At 38.4% G+C, this 20453-nt stretch overlaps 1 protein-coding gene across 1 annotated transcript in view; it reads left to right on the top strand.

Annotated features, from left to right (window-relative positions):
• The first annotated feature begins 563 nt into the window (after positions 1 to 563).
• LOC115008089 (voltage-dependent calcium channel subunit alpha-2/delta-2-like) overlaps positions 564 to 20453 on the top strand; it is a 39905-nt gene continuing 20015 nt past the window's right edge. The window contains exons 1-9 of the mRNA XM_029431376.1: positions 564 to 953; positions 10874 to 10955; positions 15500 to 15616; positions 15760 to 15819; positions 18657 to 18701; positions 18829 to 18964; positions 19442 to 19573; positions 19694 to 19751; positions 19840 to 19890. Of these exons, the coding sequence (XP_029287236.1) occupies positions 838 to 953; positions 10874 to 10955; positions 15500 to 15616; positions 15760 to 15819; positions 18657 to 18701; positions 18829 to 18964; positions 19442 to 19573; positions 19694 to 19751; positions 19840 to 19890 (797 nt within the window). The 5' untranslated portion in view covers positions 564 to 837. The remainder of the gene's footprint in view (positions 954 to 10873; positions 10956 to 15499; positions 15617 to 15759; positions 15820 to 18656; positions 18702 to 18828; positions 18965 to 19441; positions 19574 to 19693; positions 19752 to 19839; positions 19891 to 20453) is intronic.

Here is a 20453-nt window from a genome sequence, read left to right as displayed (position 1 = left end):
GGTAAGCTTTTACTACATTTTGTCAGTTTTGGGGCTCCATAGTGGCTTTTGGGGCCTCAGGTCAACTGCTCTCTTTGTATGTTTGTTAATCCAGCCTCATGAGTATTTAACAGTTTTCTCATTTTGTTGCAATCAATAACACACTTCAGTTACATCCAAGGACGTCCGTCATTCTGCAGGACTTTAAAGTGCTGCTGTTGGTTCAATTTAACCTGTACGTATTTCTAGCCTACTTTTTTACTATTATTATCAAGTGCGTATTTTTTTTTCTTACACGCCGCTGTCTTATTTCAAATTAATTTGGCATTCTAACCCTGTTTCTGTGTCAATTCAAACAGAAGAACAGCGGCCAGAATTGTATAAAAACTAAATGTATGCCGATGACAAATCCCACGTGGCCCTGCAGAGATAAATAAAGCCAACTAGATTCATCTTCTGCTCCACTGTTGCCTGGTGAGCGTGAACGCGCCTGGCTCCATGCGCTGCTGATGAGAGAGAGAGAGAGAGAGAGAGAGAGAGAGAGAGAGCGCTGTCGTGCACGCGCCGGCCTGTGTGTTGCTGTTGGTGGTGTTGATGGTGGTGGTGTATATGTGGGAGCAGGAGGAGAGACTCTGCAGTGTCTTGGCAGCTGCATTATTGCATCTCCCACCGTCCGCGATGCTTCCACGGCCAATGCCTGCCTCCTCCTCCGCGTCCACTTGACAACAGACACCGATATGAACTCGTCGGGAAACTGAGCCGGACGTTCACACTAGCCAGCTATCTATATGCCCCGGAGACGGTCCGGAGCGCTTCATTCACGCACAGAAACCCCGTGACGAGAATTGTTAATGGAAAATGGCGATAGGCAAAAGGTCTTGCAGCATCGTCTGCTTGGTATCTATCCAGATTATCTTGATTTTCAGCGCATCGTGGCCTGGAGCAGCGGGTCTCACATTCCCCCAGCAGTACACGTAAGTGACGGGTTTACCCTGATTGAGAACATACTGGGGCTTCTTGATGATGGAAGACAACTTTGGGCTTGTCCACTCAGCTCTGGTGTCAAGAGATACTTCAGTCATCCGGTTATATTTTCTGCTGTTATATAATTTGACAGGGTTGGCGATCACATCAATGTAAACGCTGGGGGTACAGGCTCAGTGCTGTGGAAGGTGTAGTCCACAGAATGACATGGGCATAGGAAAGCCATCCAGCTCATTTACGTGGATATATTTATATACAACACTCACATTTCAGTGTCTCAGTTAAACCACATTAATGTTTTTTTTCTTTTCTTATCAAGTTGGCCTTTATATCAGATACAATGTGTAGTATTTGAACTATAATTTAGCCTCTCTCTCTATGATATGTTATAGCCTTTATTTTTTTATGATCTGAACTCTGAAAGCTATAGATCTCCTGGCGTATTGCCTCCAAACAGATGTCTATGTTTATTTAATGCAACATTACTCCTGTACTCTCTTGTTGTTTTCTTTTTTAGCTGTTTTAAAAAAGAATGGCAAGGATGGAGAGATGTTTCCATTGTGACACTTTTACTTTAGAGTAATGCCAGTGAAGTTATAGGTGAGGCTGGTCATGCATGGGTGTTATTAATTAAAACAGTCAGGCTCATCGTATTTGACAGGCAGCATTAAGTCTGTGCAGTTGTTGGGAAACTAAAAAGGGTATCAGCGTCCCCCCTGCTGTTCTTGTGCGCCAGTACTAGATTTTTCCATGCAGGCTTTCAAGTTTCTTTATTTTGTGAAACACACTCTTCTCTAGCAAGCTCCTGAGAAAATGTGTAACTGTGCAGTAATATCTTACTGCATTTTCAGTAGTACTAGTAGTAGGCCTACCATGTTATAAAGAAGAAGAAAGGTGTGGTTTGAATGGGAATTCCTGCTGAAGGCGACTCAACAGTGAACATTTTCTCTCTTTTTTAATCAAGGCCGTGCTTAGTTCTTAATTATTAACCTTTAACCCGTTGGTGGTAAGTACAGCTGGCACTTAACTTGAGACTACAGTTATCTGGGCCCACCTCCAGGCTCTGCAATCAGGCTGCTCTGGAGGGAGGAACATGCCAGATGGTCCACTCATCTTCGGGGCACAGTGAGGGATTTCTGGCCAATCACAACTGGAGATTCGAGGAGTATTTACCAATAAGAAAAGGTGGTCTATCAATCTGGGAGGAGTGTGTGTGTTTATGCAAGTGTTTTATGATGAATTGGGTTATTTCAAGTAGGGTATAGTCGTTGCTTTCTCCACCTCCTCCTCCTTCTCCGTTCTGCTGATATTTTCTGCTGAGTGCTATGAAACAGCTACATAACCCTCTGCCCTGGGTCTCTTCATGTAAGCTAAATGAAGCAGAATCGCTACGCTGAAGAACAGCATCTCTTTCCAATTAAGAATTAATACTGCAGCAGTGAGGATTTATTCCCCTTCGCCCTCTCTTACTTCGCCCTTTTCCCTCCCGCCCCTTCTGTCTTGCTCTCTGTCTCTGCAGACACATAGATAGATAGATAGATAGATAGATAGATAGATAGATAGATAGATAGATAGATAGATAGATAGATAGATAGATAGATAGATAGATAGATAGATAGATAGATAGACAGACAGACAGACAGACAGACAGACAGACAGCAATCCTGTCTCCTTCAAAATAAATCCAAGTACGTTGTGGAGGGAATGTAATTGCTGCCTGATTTATATTCACTGGCAATGTTTTTCAATCCAGGAAGTTTGACATTCCTATACTTCAGAGAGCAGGACTTTGACACTGGGGATTGGTGTTCGCATCCTGCTTTTCGTATGTTTTTAGGTTTAGGATACAAAAAACACTTGGTTAAAGGGATCATTCGGATAGTTTGAAGTGGGCTTGTATGAGGTACTTATCCATCCTCAATGCATTGCCAGCAGTAGATGGTAGTCGGGATGCTCCCAATTTGGAAACTCAGACAGGTGTTACAGAAAGAAACCAAAGCAATGTACTGCTGAGGACGAGGACAGCTGCGAAACATATTTTAGCCACCTAAAAGAAAGGAATCATATAGAAATATCAATATCTGTTTAAGTGTATGCTAAATTTAGATATTTCCCTGCTTTACCTTGCCGTCAGACAGTCCTTCATGACCAGGAACTGAACCGTTATCAATGCTCTCTTCTAAGCCACAGGACTCCATTGACAAAAACATTCATTTAACCTCGCAGAACATGGGAGTTGCTGGTCTACCGCTTCCTCAACTCTTTCGTTTGTTTGTGTTATTCTGTGACTTTGGTGAATCCTAACTAACCAAAGTCACGCAATATCACAAACAAAGCAACTTCCTTGTTGCCCAAACTGGGATAAGTACCTCATACAACCAGGGCCCATATCCATAAGGGGAAAAATGTTGCAAGATTAATGTAAAGGGCACAGTGTGTAGACTTTTAACAGGGAAGGAAATAAAAAATGGCGGTGCTCATGCAGTATAATCGAGTCAAATGTGACAAAGCCTGTCACTGTCGGTGTGTCGGAGAGCCTTCTGTCTTTTTGTGTACTTGTGTTGTGTAAATATGAACTATTCTACATTTAAACTACAGTAACTTGTGAGAAACACACATGAAAAGAAACACTCTGGCCATGTTCTAGATAATATTATATCAAGATAATGTTAATTTAAATTAAATCTTGCTTGCTTCCAAATGGAGACGTGAAACCACTGGATTAATATTTATTTCTAATCACAAAGTACAGCTGAGGCTAATGGGAATGTCATTATACTTGCCTGTATTTGGTCATAAACCAAAGTATTGGTTTACAGTAGTGATCACAATTCGAGGGACACAAATGTCTGAATAAAATTCATTACGATTCATTCAACAGTTGTTGAGAACTTTACATTTGAATCCACGAATGTGAAGCTCATGGCAGCGCTAGAAGAAAAGTCAGAGGACCATTAAAGTCATTAGGATTCATCCTCAGAGGGACATGAGTGTCTGTGCAACATTAAATGAGAATCCAGCCAGCAGTTGTTGAGATATTTTAGCCTTGAACAAAGTGATGGACAGACAGACTTTGCTAGAACCAGGTCACTTGCATGGCTATAAATGAAATATGGACTGCATTATGTGTCCCACAAAATAAACGAGCAAATTAGTTGGTTATGTACGTAATTTATAAGAGACAATGTTTCTAGATGAATGAATGGGTATATACTTTACTAGGTAGGTCGAGCACATGTACAAAAAGATGTAAATGTCTCCCCTCTCTGCTTCTTATACTCCACCTCTTCGCTCTCTCTTCTGTAAGTGAATATGGGTCACATCACATAGTGCTCCTCTCTGCCTCATCCCAGGGGTGTGTGAGTATAGCAGGTAACAGAGTAGAGTCGAGGCACAAGTGCACCGCGCTGTTCAGCCGCTTCATCGCAGCACTGTGAATGCGATACAGAGTTTTCTGATGTCCCACAGGGCTCAAGAGGAGAGGAAATGGAGCACACAGTAAAAAAAAAAAACTTAGGAATGTGCTTCAGCTGTGCTGACTCACACGGTTAAAGCTGCTCTGCAGTTCTGTGGGCTACAGTCATGTAACAAACCTGATTTATTCACACAGTAGGATCTTTTACAACTCTTTGCAAGTGCATTTTAAATCATTTGTGATGCAACAAGCTTGTTGAATCTGGTCTTTTATATGTGTTTGATGCAAATGATAACAAAATGTTGATAATGTCATAACATTTAGGACCAAAATCTCACGATGTGACTGCTGCTATAGACCTCATTTACAAACCAACAAATCAAAATATGCCATAAAATGATGAAGAGTAGGCAGGCCTGTACAGTAACCACTATTTATAAGTAAAAGAACAGTCTGGTAAGTTCAGGAAATGACATCATTTTTATGTAATGTATCGTTTAAAACCAAGAAAGGACGCTTATGCGATATTAGGTTATCCAAAATCTACGATATCTAGTCTCATTTCACGATATTGATAATATTATCAATATATATATATATATATATATATATATATAATACCCAGCACTACCTGAGCAGTGCAGAATGCAGATGGATGACGTTAGTTGATTATGCGTCTTTGCTTGCATATGCTTTTAAACATTTTAAATCAGCGCTATGAGTCACCAGGCCTTCATTTGACATGTTTGGTGTCATACAGTCTGATACAGATTGTGATGCATTTTTTATGAGAACCATATCATACAGTGTGACATGCATTGAACCTGCAAAACTGCTGTTATTCTACAGTGTATAGGGACTTTAAGGAAGCAAGAGCCGCATGCATCCGTAAAGAATCACAAACGTTTGACTTACATTTTGGGTTTTTTGGGCCATTCAGTGAGCCTGCTTGTTGTTGCTCCTTTGTGAGAAGCACTAGTGGTCTCCCCAAAACAAAGTCTTAAGAATAATCTTAAAAGGGCATATGCATTTTTATCAGGGATGTTTTTATGTTAGATATTTTACAAGAATTGTGTGAGAATCAAAAGGTGCTGACCATCATTGTTCTGGGTAATGTTTTATATTTGGAAAATGTCTTTGTAGCAAGATTGAACTACTCAGTTTTCATTTTCATAAACTTTTTTCTTTGATCAACAGAAGTGGTCTTGGTGTAATAATCCCATTAACACATTAGTCTATGACATATTGGTAGAAAATGAAGCTTAATGACAACCACAATGCGTTTTTAAAAGGGTTTTATGAAAAAAATAAACCTTTGCAGTTGTCAATAGGGAGAGAGATTTTTTTTTTTAAAGTCCTGTCTGGCGCTGCAACTCTTTTTTTCAGACCACTCCTCACTTTTTTCTGTCGCTGCTTCAAGATGAAAATAATTTCACTTTTAAATAGTGCTGTGCTTTTCCAAGACACTTTGTCAGACATTCAATCATATCTTCAATGGGACTTTAAAGAGACAGTCTTGATGTTATTGGAGTAAAAAACTTACACCTAACTTTTCCACACCACTCCTTTGAACTTTTCTATCAGAAAGTCAAGCATGCGTTCTCAGGTCTGTCTATTCATCATCAGGTCTAAAAGTCTTTCACTCATGTTCAGCTCGTAATAAAATCAAAGAGCGGGGAAACTAATAATATTCAAATATAGGGTTCTCATTGTGTGTGAGTGTCTTTCTGTGGATCTGGACAGTTCCGTCGATATTTGTGTCTCGTCCAACACTAGAAACAAGCCCATTGACTTTAATCTGCAATGTTGTCTCGTAGCTCTGTCCCCTAGTTTATGTCCCCTGTGGCTGATAGCATACACATCAACATAGCATTGATGCACTGACTGAAAGACACTTGTTCTTCTAAAACTGAATGCTGCTTTTGTTCTTATAGGTAGTGTAGGATTGTGTGCATGCTGCTTTGAACTTGCAGTTTGGGATGAGATTATGCAGTTTGAGAGCACATTTAGGAAGAACACATACAAGACTGTAGGTGTTCAAAAGTGAATAGTCTTTTGTGTAAGATTTATACAGATTTGCAACAACTTATTTTCTAATTGGGTCGATGTCCTTTTTGGGCTTCCACATTCAACATCCACAAAAATTAAAACTAAATATTTGTTAGGACAATGAATGTAGCTGCTAGGAAAGCAATTACAAAGAAATGGCTTAAGCCAGACACCCCATCTATGAATCACTGGTATGATATTATTTATGAAATCTTTTTTTAATGGAAAGAATTAGCTTCTCCAAATGAATCGACACAATTTGATAGAACACCATTATTTTGTTCACATTTTATGTTTTTGTTACTTTTATTTTATTTATTTATTGATCTCAAATGGAAAACTCCCCATGTTCTATTTTTGTGTTTCATAATTACATTGTAGAAATCTTACATTGTACTGTTTAGCTAAAGATGACCGTGTGAGCTGCTGCCATAATGTGATCCCAGTAAATATGTTTACAAAGAATAATGACAAAAGGCAAATATTGAAACATGTCCGGCTTGATGTTGCTCCGGTCAGTCCCAGCTGAAGCCTCACTTTTTGTGATCGGTTGGCTATGTGGTAAACATTATACGGTCTCTAAAAGATTGATTGCCTCTTGCATTAGAGAGCGCTGCACTTTGCCTAAAGATGGCAGAAAACAGCTGCTATACTTCCACCTCACAGCCAAACCATTAATTTAAAATTGGCACAATTCATAAGCGGTACTACTAAGCCTGTGAAAACAGTTGTATAATGTCTTCTATGACTCTCGAGGGAGCTTTCTGAAGTCTGAGAAAATAACCCTGAAAAGGGTTGACGGGAAACATGAAACGACATTGAGATGTTCACTTTACTAGCCTATTTATATATATTTTTTTATCTGTAAATAATTCAGTGAAGAGAAACATTCAAAAAACACATTCATTTTAAACATATTTGTGTTGGACCATATTCTATGAGCCTCGATACAGGCGTCCGTTGTTTGTTTTGTCTCATTGCCATCCGACCTCAGTGTGCAGAAAGCACCCTCACCTCAGGCACTGGTCACTGGCAGAGTCCAGTAAATCCTGAAAGCTTGTTAATCAGTAGCAGCATAGCTCTCAACACTTTTCCAGAGATTAGACTTTTTCTTAGTAGAATCATATTTGCAGTCTCATCAAACCAAGAGAACAACTTCCTCTGCAAATGTGTGATTTCCTGACATTGCAAGGATGCATTCAGACCAAAGATGCTCCATAACAGGAGATGACGCATTACATATTTTATTTGACTAACATTAGATATTTACACATCTAACAGATATATTTAGTGTTACGAAAATTAGTAAGTTTGGACGTTCGCGCTTGTGACATTAGCTTAAAATGTTTATAGATTAGAATCAAAACAACTTTTAATCGTTACACATGTACAGAGCAGCGCACATGCAGTGAAATTTAGATTCTGCATTTAACCCATCCTAATATTAGCAGCAGTGGGCAGCTATGATATATACAGTGCCCAGGGAGCAGTGTGGGGGTCTGCTGATTTGCTCAAAGGCTCCGCTGCATTGCCAAAGTGGACTGGCAGCTCTAAAGGTACCAGTCCACACTCTGTACTTGGTCCGTTCGGGGACTTGAACCGGCAACCCTCTGGTTCCCAAGCCACGGATTGAAGACTGAAGACTCCTCTGGAGTTGGTTTTTCAGCACTTTTCCGCATGAAGTTTCTCTCTGTTACTTCATGCTCTAAAAATTATGAAATTGGTCATGGTGGAATAAGATTGTGTTTCTGAAGGAAATACTAAGTCCATACACTTTAAACAAGGCCAGTTTAGTTTTCTGGACATGTAAAAGCAAAGCACACATTTCATTCAAATGCTCAGTAAGCTTCTTCTTCCTCTTTTTATGTAATAGAAGTCCTGCAATGGTTTGTGTGGGCTGGGAGGAAATTAGCTGAGGGATCGACATGTGCTTACAGTGCTGGTTGTTCTGGTATTCCTGGTGTGCAGCGGATGGTGGGTGTGATTTCTGTGTTGGATTTGACATTTAATAGAGGTATTGGTAGGAGTGCTGAAACTACTGACAGATAAACAGGTTTCTTAACCTTTACAGCCAGGACAACTTTCTCTTTCTAACAGTAGTTTACTAAAAAATACTCTGTGTGTTGTTGCTGGCTTGTCGATATGTTTCTGTTTCTGCTGCTGACTTTGATGTATTTGCAACTCAGCTGCACAGCCCAGTGTGGAGACTTTCTCTAACAAATAAAGCTCATGTTCAGATTCATATGTGCTTTTTCTTTTTTTTTCTTTTTTTTAAAGCTGTTGCATAATATTGTTGAGACATTAACAAAATCAATAGGATGAAATGTGCGGACGGATGGGTAAAACGCACAGACGTCCATTAGTATAGGATCAGTCCACAGCTGGGGGAAGAATACTTTTGCTTTTTATTTTTTGTTCAAAAGAAAACTACAGAATATTACTCAAATATTTCAAACTAAATTTAGCACAACATCCATGCACACACCTTTTGTGTGATGTGTGTAGTTCTGGGTACTAAAAAGTAAAATGATATGTTCATTATATTTTTATGATAACAATGTATTAAATGAAAATGTAAAAGGGGTCGCTGGTAGTGATGAACCTACAGAGGATTATCTGAACCTCCAGAGCTTTATAGTGATTTGATTTGATTTTTACTATCTATTTAATAGCACAACAACTCAAAAGAGTGTCACGACACAAAAGTCCCAGAGGATAGAACTTAAAAGCATGACTGAAAACCCTTATTTCTGATGGGGGGAGGGGGGGAAACGGACACAATACATGGAAACAAATCAATGGAAACAAAAGAAATACAACATAGAGCCTCTAGTCCCCCTCGGAACTTCACACTTCTGGTTCAAACTCCCTCCCTTAAAAGTGAACCATCAACACACCACACAAAACCGTCTTACCTTTTGTTTTAAAAACGGCTTTTGTGTGACTTTGTTTAAGTAGATCCTAGAATAGAAAAATTAGCTTCTTGCTATTTTGCTTTTAACACACAGCACTGCATGACATAAAGCTTGCTGTTGGCTTCCACCCATGTCAGTTTGATACTACATATATTCCTGGGCCCTTTTGTGAATTATATCAAACATATAATTAAGTTTGAGTTGTTTGAATTAATCTTCAAGTGGTAATAATCCAATTTCCATTTCTACTTGTCCAACGTGTGTCCTGGGAGGATCATTGAGCATGTATCTGATAACATTATTCTGAGATTTTTGCTCATTGTATTCTTGCTCATGCTCAGCAGCAAACAGACACAGTCAGAGACTAACTGGTGAACATAGTGGAGCATTTAGCAGCTAAAGAATGTCCCTCAGGAGTTGGTGGAGAACAGAGCTGAAACAGAGTGACAGAAATTCACCATGTGGACAGAAGCAAGACTCTTATGTTGCTCTGCGTCTGCTGGATGTGTAAATACGCAACTGTTCGCTAACAAACCTGCCATAGCAACTTTTAAAATATATATTTATAGACAATATAGATTGTAAATACACTTTTGGAGTCCACTAATGTAACTAACCACAAGGCAGAATTGCTACAGATACGTCACTGCAAATATGCAGAGTGTTGGATAAGATGGACTCGAACACTCGCACAACTTACATTTGACTGCAGTTCATTGTCTAAAAGAGAAGCTTTACAACACAAGATCATCACAGCTCCAAGACATACAGTATTCCTCAGGTTTCTGACAATGAGCTGCTCTTCACGAATATCAATGTAACTGTCTTGATATTAAACATTTTCAACTGTCATCTGTCCTGGCTGTTAAATTACTCCGCTCTAGAGCCACACACAAACCTCTCCTTCAGTGAAGAGCCTGTTATTGTTACGCTCAACACTCACAACACAGTGGAGGTTTAGTTTATCCTGCCTCATTAGTTGCTCTATCTTTGAAGCTTTGCAAGAAATTCCAGTTGCATCAAGTGATCTTAGCTGTCACAGCAGGTTTTAAAAGCTGTTTACGTACTTATACAGTAACGATGTAGCAAATGGTATTTTTCTTTGCTGCGGAAATATCCTTTCAAAGAATTATGATGATGAGTCAACAAAGCTGATTTAGGTAGCGATATTAACATTTCAAGGCCTACTCTCAACCACAGCCGGTTGTCTAAGCTTTTTTTTACGATTCCTGTTGTTGTTCAATGAATTGGTGTCGTCAGTGTTTTTTTTCTTGAACAGATATTGTTGATAGTTTATCTGAGAGGTGCACAAATCTGAGCTGTCTCCTAAAGGTGTGACATTCTGACATTTCTCTTTTAAATGAAGCACATTTTCATAATTTGTGTTTTAATCCATGCACAGGTAACACCTATTTTTGTTGCAACACCACTGCTTACTTCTTTGATAGACACACACACTCGTGCACACACACACATATCTTTTCCATTTGTTGGTGTTGTGTGACAGTCAGCCTGTGATGTTTATCCGCAGGATAATGCACTGGGCCCGGCGTATCGAGCAGGAGATTGACAGAGTCTTTCAGCACATCACTGGAGCTCAGCAGTTGAAAGGGGTAAGTGTGTATCTCGCTTTTTATAGTACTCGGGTCTTACACTTCATAGTGCTGCATTAACTCAAAATGAAATGCTCCAAGCAGAGAGGTCAGTGTGCAAAAATACTGTAAATCCATTAAGTTTAAGAGCTATTGCTAAAAAGGTGCATAAAACAAGAAAACAATTAAAGCCTGCCTTTCAGAAATCCTTTTGTTTCTTTTATTCCATGATTTGCAGATATGAGCAGCCAACAACACAATGTTTTTGTTCAGAACAACAACTCTCTCTAATAGCTTTTATATTCATCAGTTTCCTGAATGTATGCTCTGTTTTTTTTAGATGTCGTAGCCAAATCTTGCTGGCACGCTGTGTATTGTTTGCAATAATTATCAATCTTGCACACATTGTACGATTCCTACCAAGCGAAAGAGAGGCCTGAACACACGCCTACAGTGTTGGATGTAGAATATCTAGTATTGAGTTTCATGAAGTCATGAGTTTAATGACACCTACATTCATGAATACTAATTCAAGTCTTTCATAAGCTGTTCATGTAATGTTATTTGCTTCTAGTGGAACAATTCACCCCTATGAACTGTTTCATTACTTTGTATTCATGTATCTTTCATGTTTTCATCAGGTAATCTGATTCATGACTTTCTGCAGTGATATGATTTCTAAACAGGCATACCGTGTAAATGAGAAACATGTTTTCCTTATAAAGGATAAATGGTTGAACAGTTTTCAAAGAGACATTTTTTTCTGTAAAATGTAGTGAAAGAAAAAATCTTTGCCAATGAGGTCTGCGGATTATCCAAAGTAACGAGGACTTTGTTATATAAATGATAAGGTTTGGGATGTTCTATATTCTTTTATTGTCAACAAACCTCAATACTTCCTGAGCTACACAGACAAAACTTGTTTCAAAAATCTATTCATTGTTTGTTTAGATCTTTTTAGGAGATTTATTGACAGTATGAAAAATGCAGAATATCACCAGACTTATCTTTTTAAATTAAATCTTTAAATGCTGTGAGCACTACAAGAAGTTCCATTCACCTCCATTGTACACATAGGCACATAAAAGGGATTTAAATTATTTGACATATCAAAAAATATATATAATACATCATGCAATGCAACAAATAGACATGGACAACATACACATATACAACATACATAGGATAACACAATACAATTAAAGTATAACTCATTTCCATTGAGGTCTTGCATATTAATTGATAATGAAACTAATCGTTAGTTGCAGCCCGAACATAATTTAATCCTCAATCTGAAACAGAACTAAACTGTATTTATCTTTGTGGAAGATTGTAGTACATGCATTGTAAACTGGGGTTAGCGATCTAATGCACTAACTATTGTAAATGATCAATACACAATTTCCACTTGATTTCTCAAAGTGATCTGGTTTCTTGTGTGCATGTAAACGTACTTATGTTGGGAATACATTGCATACTCAAATTCAATAAAAGACCACCATTTACCAGGATTACCCGTCCAATAAATTATTACCTTAATTTCACATCCTTGCTGTAACAGGTGGCTGGGAATAAGGGCTTTTCTTATGGCAAATGCAAAAAACGGGACCAAAGATCATCTGTAGAGGGCAAGAGAGCCCCGCTCTGTGAAGTTGTGTGGGGGCGTTCCCTCAGCAGAGAGCAGCGTCACGTGTCCTCTGTTTGTGTCACAGCAGAGCAGATGGTCAGCCTACAGTAATGCCTCGATTTGAGACTCACTTGTTCAGTCAGTCCTCATTAATCCCTCCATCTCCTGAAACACTCTGGATCTGTTAAAGAAATTGTTCCTCTCTGCCCGGAAAGCTCAGAGCAATCTTCTCTTGTCGAGGAATTTAAATGATCTGTCATTTTCAATCCTGCAACCAATACAAAGCCACAAATGTACATTCCATTTGAATGGCATCTGTCACACAGCCCTGCTCTACATCGGTTTTGTTTTGTTGCCACTTAAACTGTTTTTCGATGAAATAGCAAAGATCTCCAATTTTATATATAAAGATCTCCAATATTTATATAATACTAAAGAAAGCTAACATCTGTAAGTCTAGGGCTATAAAAAAAAAACTTCACGACACCCAACAACAAAGTCTTAAGGGTCTACAGCCATCGTAGTGGCTCTGTGAGGCTGCTCTTAGGCACAGCTTGAAGCTCAATGCTATCGACAGCTTGCAAACATGCTCACAATGACCAGCTTCATCAGTACTTCTTGATTCTTAATATATTCTACACAGGACCTAGTTATTCTGAGGAAGCACCCAGTTCATCGAAACACGTCGTTCATTATTGCATGTTTCCATCCGTGCGGCTCGGGCCAATAAAGCATCTGGTCCGTACACTACTAAGTTTATTTGGTGAAGTCTATTTATAGGGAGAGGTGGTTTGCCAAATATATTCCAGGTCACTCTCTGTCTTCATCTTCTCTCAGACATATTTCCTTGTGAGGTAGAGAGTCTGATGGCCTAAAACACACCAGACAGCAAGCTTACAGCAAAATACTGTAGTGTCTTCTTGTCCCTGCATATGTGATGATCATGAGCCTCTTTGATTCATGTTTAGTAATATACAGCTGAAGAACATGTTTGTGTGCAGCACCATAGAAAAGGGAAAGCCTCTGGGCTTATTTTAGATACGCTCACACGAGCCAAGGATGTAGTTATATAGTTTAGGGGGTATCAAAGTGAAAAGATATAAAAGGAGAACACCGACCGGTCTTCGACAGGGTCTATATAATTCCTTATATAGAGCTAAAGGAGGCTATATTACACCAGCGTATCACACAATAAATATACAGTTAGGTTGTGTGGAAAAGACGTCACAGCAATAATTAAAACCATAACAATAGAATAACGTCAACAATAGAGGGACTAATCCTGTTTACAAAAAAAAGTCTGAAATCAATTTCCTCAATCAATCAATTAAGACCTGGATACAATAAAGCATCACATTTAAATGTATTAAGGCAATCACCACCTCTGATAGACTGCTCCACAAACTCAATACCCTCCACTTTCTTCTTTCTTCTTTTCTGTGAGCGGTGTTTTGGTTACTTAGATATATCCGGGTAAACCAAGCATATAATTAAATGTGTTGTTCGTTTTTGGAGAGGTGCGAACTAAAGCTATGAAAGTCCCTCTTTGTGCTCCTGTTAGCTCCTGAACAGACTTGTTCTGCATGTGCAAACAGGAAGTATTTCATGCCAAGAGGTACCAAACTTTCTCTAAAAAGTCGAGTTTGAAACTAAATAGTTTCTCGAATATTTGCTCATGCATTTCATGCAGCTCAGTACTATTCCCAGTCGTCTCCTGATGACCCATAAAGTTCTCTGGTGGAAAAAATCATTAGGAATACGCGATGATGTTGAAAGGCCACATTTCAGAAGATAACTGTGATCCATGTGGTCTAATTTAACTTCAGGTCCCCTGGAGAAGAGCATTAAGAGTGAGTGAATCAGTAAACTCTAGACCCAAGTCAGAATGTCATGAAAAGGGCAAACAGTTATTTTACATTACATATATTAAAATAGATTTCTGTAGTCTTGCAGTTTAAATGGACTACAAGAATAAGCTTCCCAGGAAATATTTGTCATATTTGAGGTGACATAAGAACATAGGATAAAGCTCAATCTTTAACTTCACTGGAAAACATTATTGGCAGAGGTATAAAGCTGTATGTTTTTCCATAAACTGGCCGGCTCAGCAGGATTGTTCATATGTTTTAAACCTCATAACGTTTTCTGTAAATCTCCCGCAAACTGTATCGGACAAAGTCACAATTGGTCTTTGTGTTGTTATTTTGTTGTTATTTTGTTGTTACAAGCCACAATTTCACAGCTTTAAGTGAGCGTATGGTGTTCACGCAGGATGATATGTTGTTTTCAGGTTGATGTGTTATCTTTGATTTTACAAAATGCAATATACAAATATACAGAATACAAAATGTCATTAATTGTTCTTTGAAAAACCACCCTGTTCTTGCATGTACAAGATTATTATCAGATTATTTCCTGACTAAGAGAATGAATGCCATGGTGTTTGTGTCATTTTGGTATGAAATTCCAATAATGTGATTTTTCAGTGAAAACTTTGTTCAAAGACAACAAACCTTGTGTGCGACTATATTACATGAAAGGATCCATATTTAGATTTGGATTGAACAGACAAACACAACATGTGACTGTTCCCCTGCGTCCTCAGTGTTGGAATATAAAAAGGAGTTGCTTTTACAAATTCATGAGCTGTGAATTATTATTATTATTATTATTATTATTATTATTATTATTATTATTATTATTATTATTATTATTATTATTATCAGGATTGTTCTGAGAAGCTGAGCTTTAAACTTCTCATCCGTTTCCTTAATTGTTCAATTCTTTAGTTTCCTTTCAGAATCAACTGCACTAATGTTAACGCACGTGTGTTAAGTCAGACAATATGTCAAAGGTAATACATTGTCGATAGAAATGGACTTATTGTTCAGCTGTCATTGCTCTTAAGTTTTTAACTTTGTCCATAAACAATGTACAGATATACAATGAAGAAAGACGACGGTTTAGTCTGGTGAAGAATCAGCCTCGGAAGATTGTGGAGAAGGTGGCTTCAGATATCGAGAAACTCCTGGCTAAGAAGCGCAAAGCACTCGTTGTAAGTAAATGTTTTCTTCTCTGCAAGTGAAGTGATCTCCTTCAGAACGTCATTGTCGCTCTCTCCCTCTTTGATTGGAGGAATCAGTTATGTCGTCGTACTTGCTCCTCTAATGTGAGTTTTTCTCTGTTTTCAACATGTAGAGGTTAGCCAGTGAAGCAGAGCGGCTGCAGCGAGAGCATCTATGGCAGGATGGGATCAAGGTAACATCTTAAATAACATAATACTTGTGATAAAAATAATATGTTTGTAAATTTGGATCACATATTATATTAGATCTACTAATGTCAGCATTATTGAGAGCCTTCGATATTGCTTTTTCTCATGAATGCAAATCAAAAACTTTCATAAGTCTGTTATGTTTTGGGGATTTTTTTTACCCTCATTTCCTCAAATAGTGGCAACATTATGCAGTCAAATTTGACCACTGATGTAAATTCAAACCAGATGGGTCTTATGTCTTTGAGCGTTGTGACTCTAAATGGGATGACCTGAGAAAGGCTGAACATTTACACCAGTCAGCTGAGCAGATCCCTCGGCGCTCAGCTGGCTGAAACAGATGACCGAGTGCACTCAGCCGTGCCTTTCCGTTGAGTCCTACACACATTGGCATCCACTTTTCCGCTCGGTCTACTTCATTTGCTCAACAAAATGGGATGGGGTTAGCCTCATCCTCTCACATGGACCCTCACGTCCTTCTCTGAGGAGCTGAATCCTTCTGTCGTTTTAAAACACACTGGTGGTTTTGCAAGTTTTAGCCCATTCATTGAAAATGGTGAAAACCTTTCAACACTGTCAACCATTTTCCAAAGCATGTCATCAGCTTTTAGATTGATGTCCTACCTTCCAGTACCAGTACTTACTGGACATGATAAGTATCCAGTAGATACTTTACGATATTAAAATCAATTGTAAATGTGTTTCTGGCTGAACAAGAAGAAGAAGATCAATACTACTCTTATGCCTTACCGCAAAATATGAAGCTACCGCAGCCCATTAGCTTAGCTTAGCATAAAGCCAGGAAATAGGGTGAAACAGCTAGCCTGTATTTGTCCAAAGCTTACAAAATCTGCTACCCGCACCTCTGTTATGTCCTCAGAAAGTCACTGCAACCGGCCAATAAATAGTCCCGCACGTAACCCACCATACAACTATTGAGGTTTGTTACCTTTGTACAGACCTAGCTGTCTCCAGTCCTTATGCAGAGCTAAACTAAACATTTCATGGCTGTAGCTGTATAGATCTTATCAACTAGCTTTTAGCAAGAAAGTGAAAAAATGCATTCTTTCCAAAATATCAAACTATATCTTTAAAGTTTAATCATGAGTCGCTATACTGTTACATTTAACCAGAGATATTTTTCCAGAGAGGATCTGATACAAAATATTATGAAGTCAAAATTAAACATTTATTTGCAATTTCTTATCTCAGAACATAATAACGATTAGTTATTTTACAAAAAACATTTAACCAGTGATGTTAGTCACTAAATTACACTTTCATTCTGTTATTTTCGTACAGGAAGAATACTGTAAGATGTTTCCAAGTCAATGCAGATAAATTGAATAAATAACTTAAATTAGAAAAGATGCATACTCTCACACACCTTGTTACCTGTTACAATGAATTATGTCACTTCTCTTAATAAAGAACCCTGGCTGATTTGGTATTTAGAACAAGCCAAAAGTAAGAGCATATCAGCCTCTCGGTAGATGTCACGCTTGTTGTGAAGTATGTTAGGTCTCTTCAGAAACTAAGACTAACAGATGGCGATGCTCTATCCAAGCCTTCCACCCTGTCTGCTGATTCATAATGTGACAGCAGTGAGCAGAAAACAATAGCAAACATTTGGTGGTTACAGCTTCACAAATGCAAGGATTTGAGGCTTTTCTCCATTTTATATCATTGTAAGCTAAGCATTTTTAAATAAGCAACTTTGAGTTATAACTTTAGGGTATGGGCGTTTGTCGTTACTGTTGCCATTTTATTTTGTGACACTGTTGTAAGCCCATCCTCTCTGTCAGTCAAACTTACTGTTACTGATAAGTTCTGTAACTATTTTGTAATGTACAGAAGACTATTAGGGCCAGGCATAAGGGGGGGAAATCAGAGGAGGAGGTTTTCTTATTTATTTAGCATTTAGAGAATACAGTTGAGTTGAGAATGAAGTCAGTATATGCATTTATGCTAGTAGTGTCAATTCTTTCTCAAAAGTCCGACTTTATTATCAACATTTCGACTTTATTCTCGAAATGCAGCATAAATAGCAAATCTTCCTCATAACTTTTTCATCTTATGCCCTAATACTCTTCTCTCTATAGTAATGAGCTATCATGTTTGACAGCTTTTAGAACTATAATAAAATGCGTTTTGTAACTCAAGGCAAACCCTCAAAAAGTAATTCCTGTTGTGGAAGTTTTCCTGCTTTACTCTGGAGAGATGTATATAAAATCAAATACATGGTGATAGAGACAGAGTTGTCTTTGTGCATTTATTTGTGGCCACAAATGGCACCAGTTTCACAGAATACAGCGTAGTCTATGGAAGGGCACAGGTTGGAAGAAGACACATAGGCATTTTATACAATTTGGTTTGGAGACGAGGTGATGAAAAAACACAGGGGGGCCGAACCAAACTGCCCTTTGATGCTTGTAAGGTAATAGTTATGTAAACAGAATATTGGGTGATACACTCAATATTCTGTCTCAGTATGTTAAACAGTTTGATCAGGATTTGGGTGTGTCCTGTCTTTTGTTAGTTTAGTATCAGTCTAATCAGGATGCGTCTGTCTTGTATTAACATGACCGGCACTCCTATGTTAGCATCAAATGGCAGTTGGCTTGTTTAACATAGGAAACTTATATAATTAAAACAGTAGACATTTAAATTGCTATTACATTCCTTTAGTCAATCATAGATTTTGACTACAACTATGCACTGTTTGTACCTGTACTTACATACTGTATGACTGCTAGTCCTCATGTTGTTTCATGGTTGCCAACATTGCAGCCTCCTCATATCTGCATCTGTTTTCTCCTAGGAGCTGGACATGGCTTATTATGACTCCAAAGCAGAGGTGGATTATGTGAGTAAGAGACAAATGAACAGATTTGTCTGCTTTGTTTATACTTACTGAGGATTCAACAGATGGAAAATGATTTGATGTGTTGTAAAGGTAAAGGTGACATGTGTGCTCTCTCATGTTCTTATAGTTCTCCATGGATGGAGAAGGAGAGGTGGAAAATCCTTCGCACATCAAGCTGGAGTTTGTGTACGATCCAAACTTCAAAAACATTGTCAACTACTCCTACACAGCTGTTCAGATTCCCACTGATATTTATAAAGGAGGCAAGTGAAGTTGTGATTATATTACGTATTTCTCAGCTGCATGGAAAGATGCCAGATGCTTGTGTTTTGAGTTGTTTTATTTTACATATTTTAAGGAGCATATCTAAGAAGTTTAAGGCGAGACCCTATGAGCAAAAACATAATTCTTTCATGCACTGGTCGATTTTTTGATTTTGGGCTATTTTGCTTCCATATTTCCGATTTTCCTTCTTCTTTCAGACTAGTGAAAAGAAAACATCCAAAATACAAATTTAAGTGTATATTTGACTGATTTTGTCTGTTTGTGTTCATGGATTTCTTCCAAATTCACCAAAAGTTTGCATATTTAAACATAACATTTTTATAACACTTGTAATACAACAAATAATTGTCTTAGTGTAAGCAACCAACTGGGGAAGCTTCATGGTGGTAACTATTAGTTACCCTATTCACCTGTAGTGTCGTGTAACTCTAGTGTAACCTTTCTTTCCCCATCAGCTCCAGTCATCCTGAATGAGTTGAACTGGACGCAGGCGCTGGAGAAAGTGTTCATGGAGAACAGTCAGGAGGATCCCTCTCTGCTGTGGCAAGCGTTCGGGAGTGCGACCGGCGTCACTCGCTACTACCCAGGTAGCTTCTAACACCATTCTTATTTTTTAATTGATGTTGCATTTGTGAAGGGATGTTTTAAAAGGATTGAACTCAAATTTACATAAACAGTTTGAGGGAAACATCTTTTAATTTTTTCAGCCACACCTTGGAAAGCCCCCGTTAAAATCGACTTGTATGACGTCAGGAGGAGGCCCTGGTACAGTATGCTTAAAGCATATTATCATGTCGGCACACGCAGGTGCAATAGATTTACATTCTGCACCCTCTCTTTTCCTTTGTCACAGGTACATCCAGGGAGCCTCGTCCCCCAAAGATATGGTCATTCTTGTTGATGTGTAAGTAATTAATAATGTTTAAAAGCATGCATGTGTGTTGCTTCTGCTACTGCTTATCCTGTGAATTTAAAAAAACAAACATACAACACTGTCCCATTCTTTGGAGTTTTAAATAATAAATTGGTGTTGAAATCAATTTGTGAAGTTTTCCTCAGCCTTCCTTGCACTTTCTTTTGTCACTCACAAGTGAAGTGAAGAGACCATGTGTGGTGTTATTTCACATAAGTGAGCAGCTTCTTTGTGCTTCTGGTCCTAGAAAAACTAGAGAAAGTCATGTTGTAGTGTAAAAACAGTGCACCTGGCTCTGACCCTGCGCCAAAAACCAGCTGAGAGTGCAGCTCATATTGCTTATCATGTGTAACAAAGGAAAGGTCAAGTAAGAGATGATCCAGACACAAGAACAACATCTAAATTGTTTGTACATGATGTAGTTTTGTGGTTTATAACTGGAGAAACGGCAGAATTGTTTTTGATGAGACATGGACTTTACCATTTAAAGGAATAGTTCAACATTTTGGAAACACGCTCGGACAGGCAGATGAGGAGGTCGATACCACTCTTAT

Source organism: Cottoperca gobio, chromosome 5, assembly GCF_900634415.1.
Source record: "Cottoperca gobio chromosome 5, fCotGob3.1, whole genome shotgun sequence".
In the NCBI taxonomy this organism is placed as follows: domain Eukaryota; kingdom Metazoa; phylum Chordata; class Actinopteri; order Perciformes; family Bovichtidae; genus Cottoperca; species Cottoperca gobio.
Note: the sequence above shows the minus strand (reverse complement) of the source record. Positions and strands in the feature narration are given on the sequence as shown.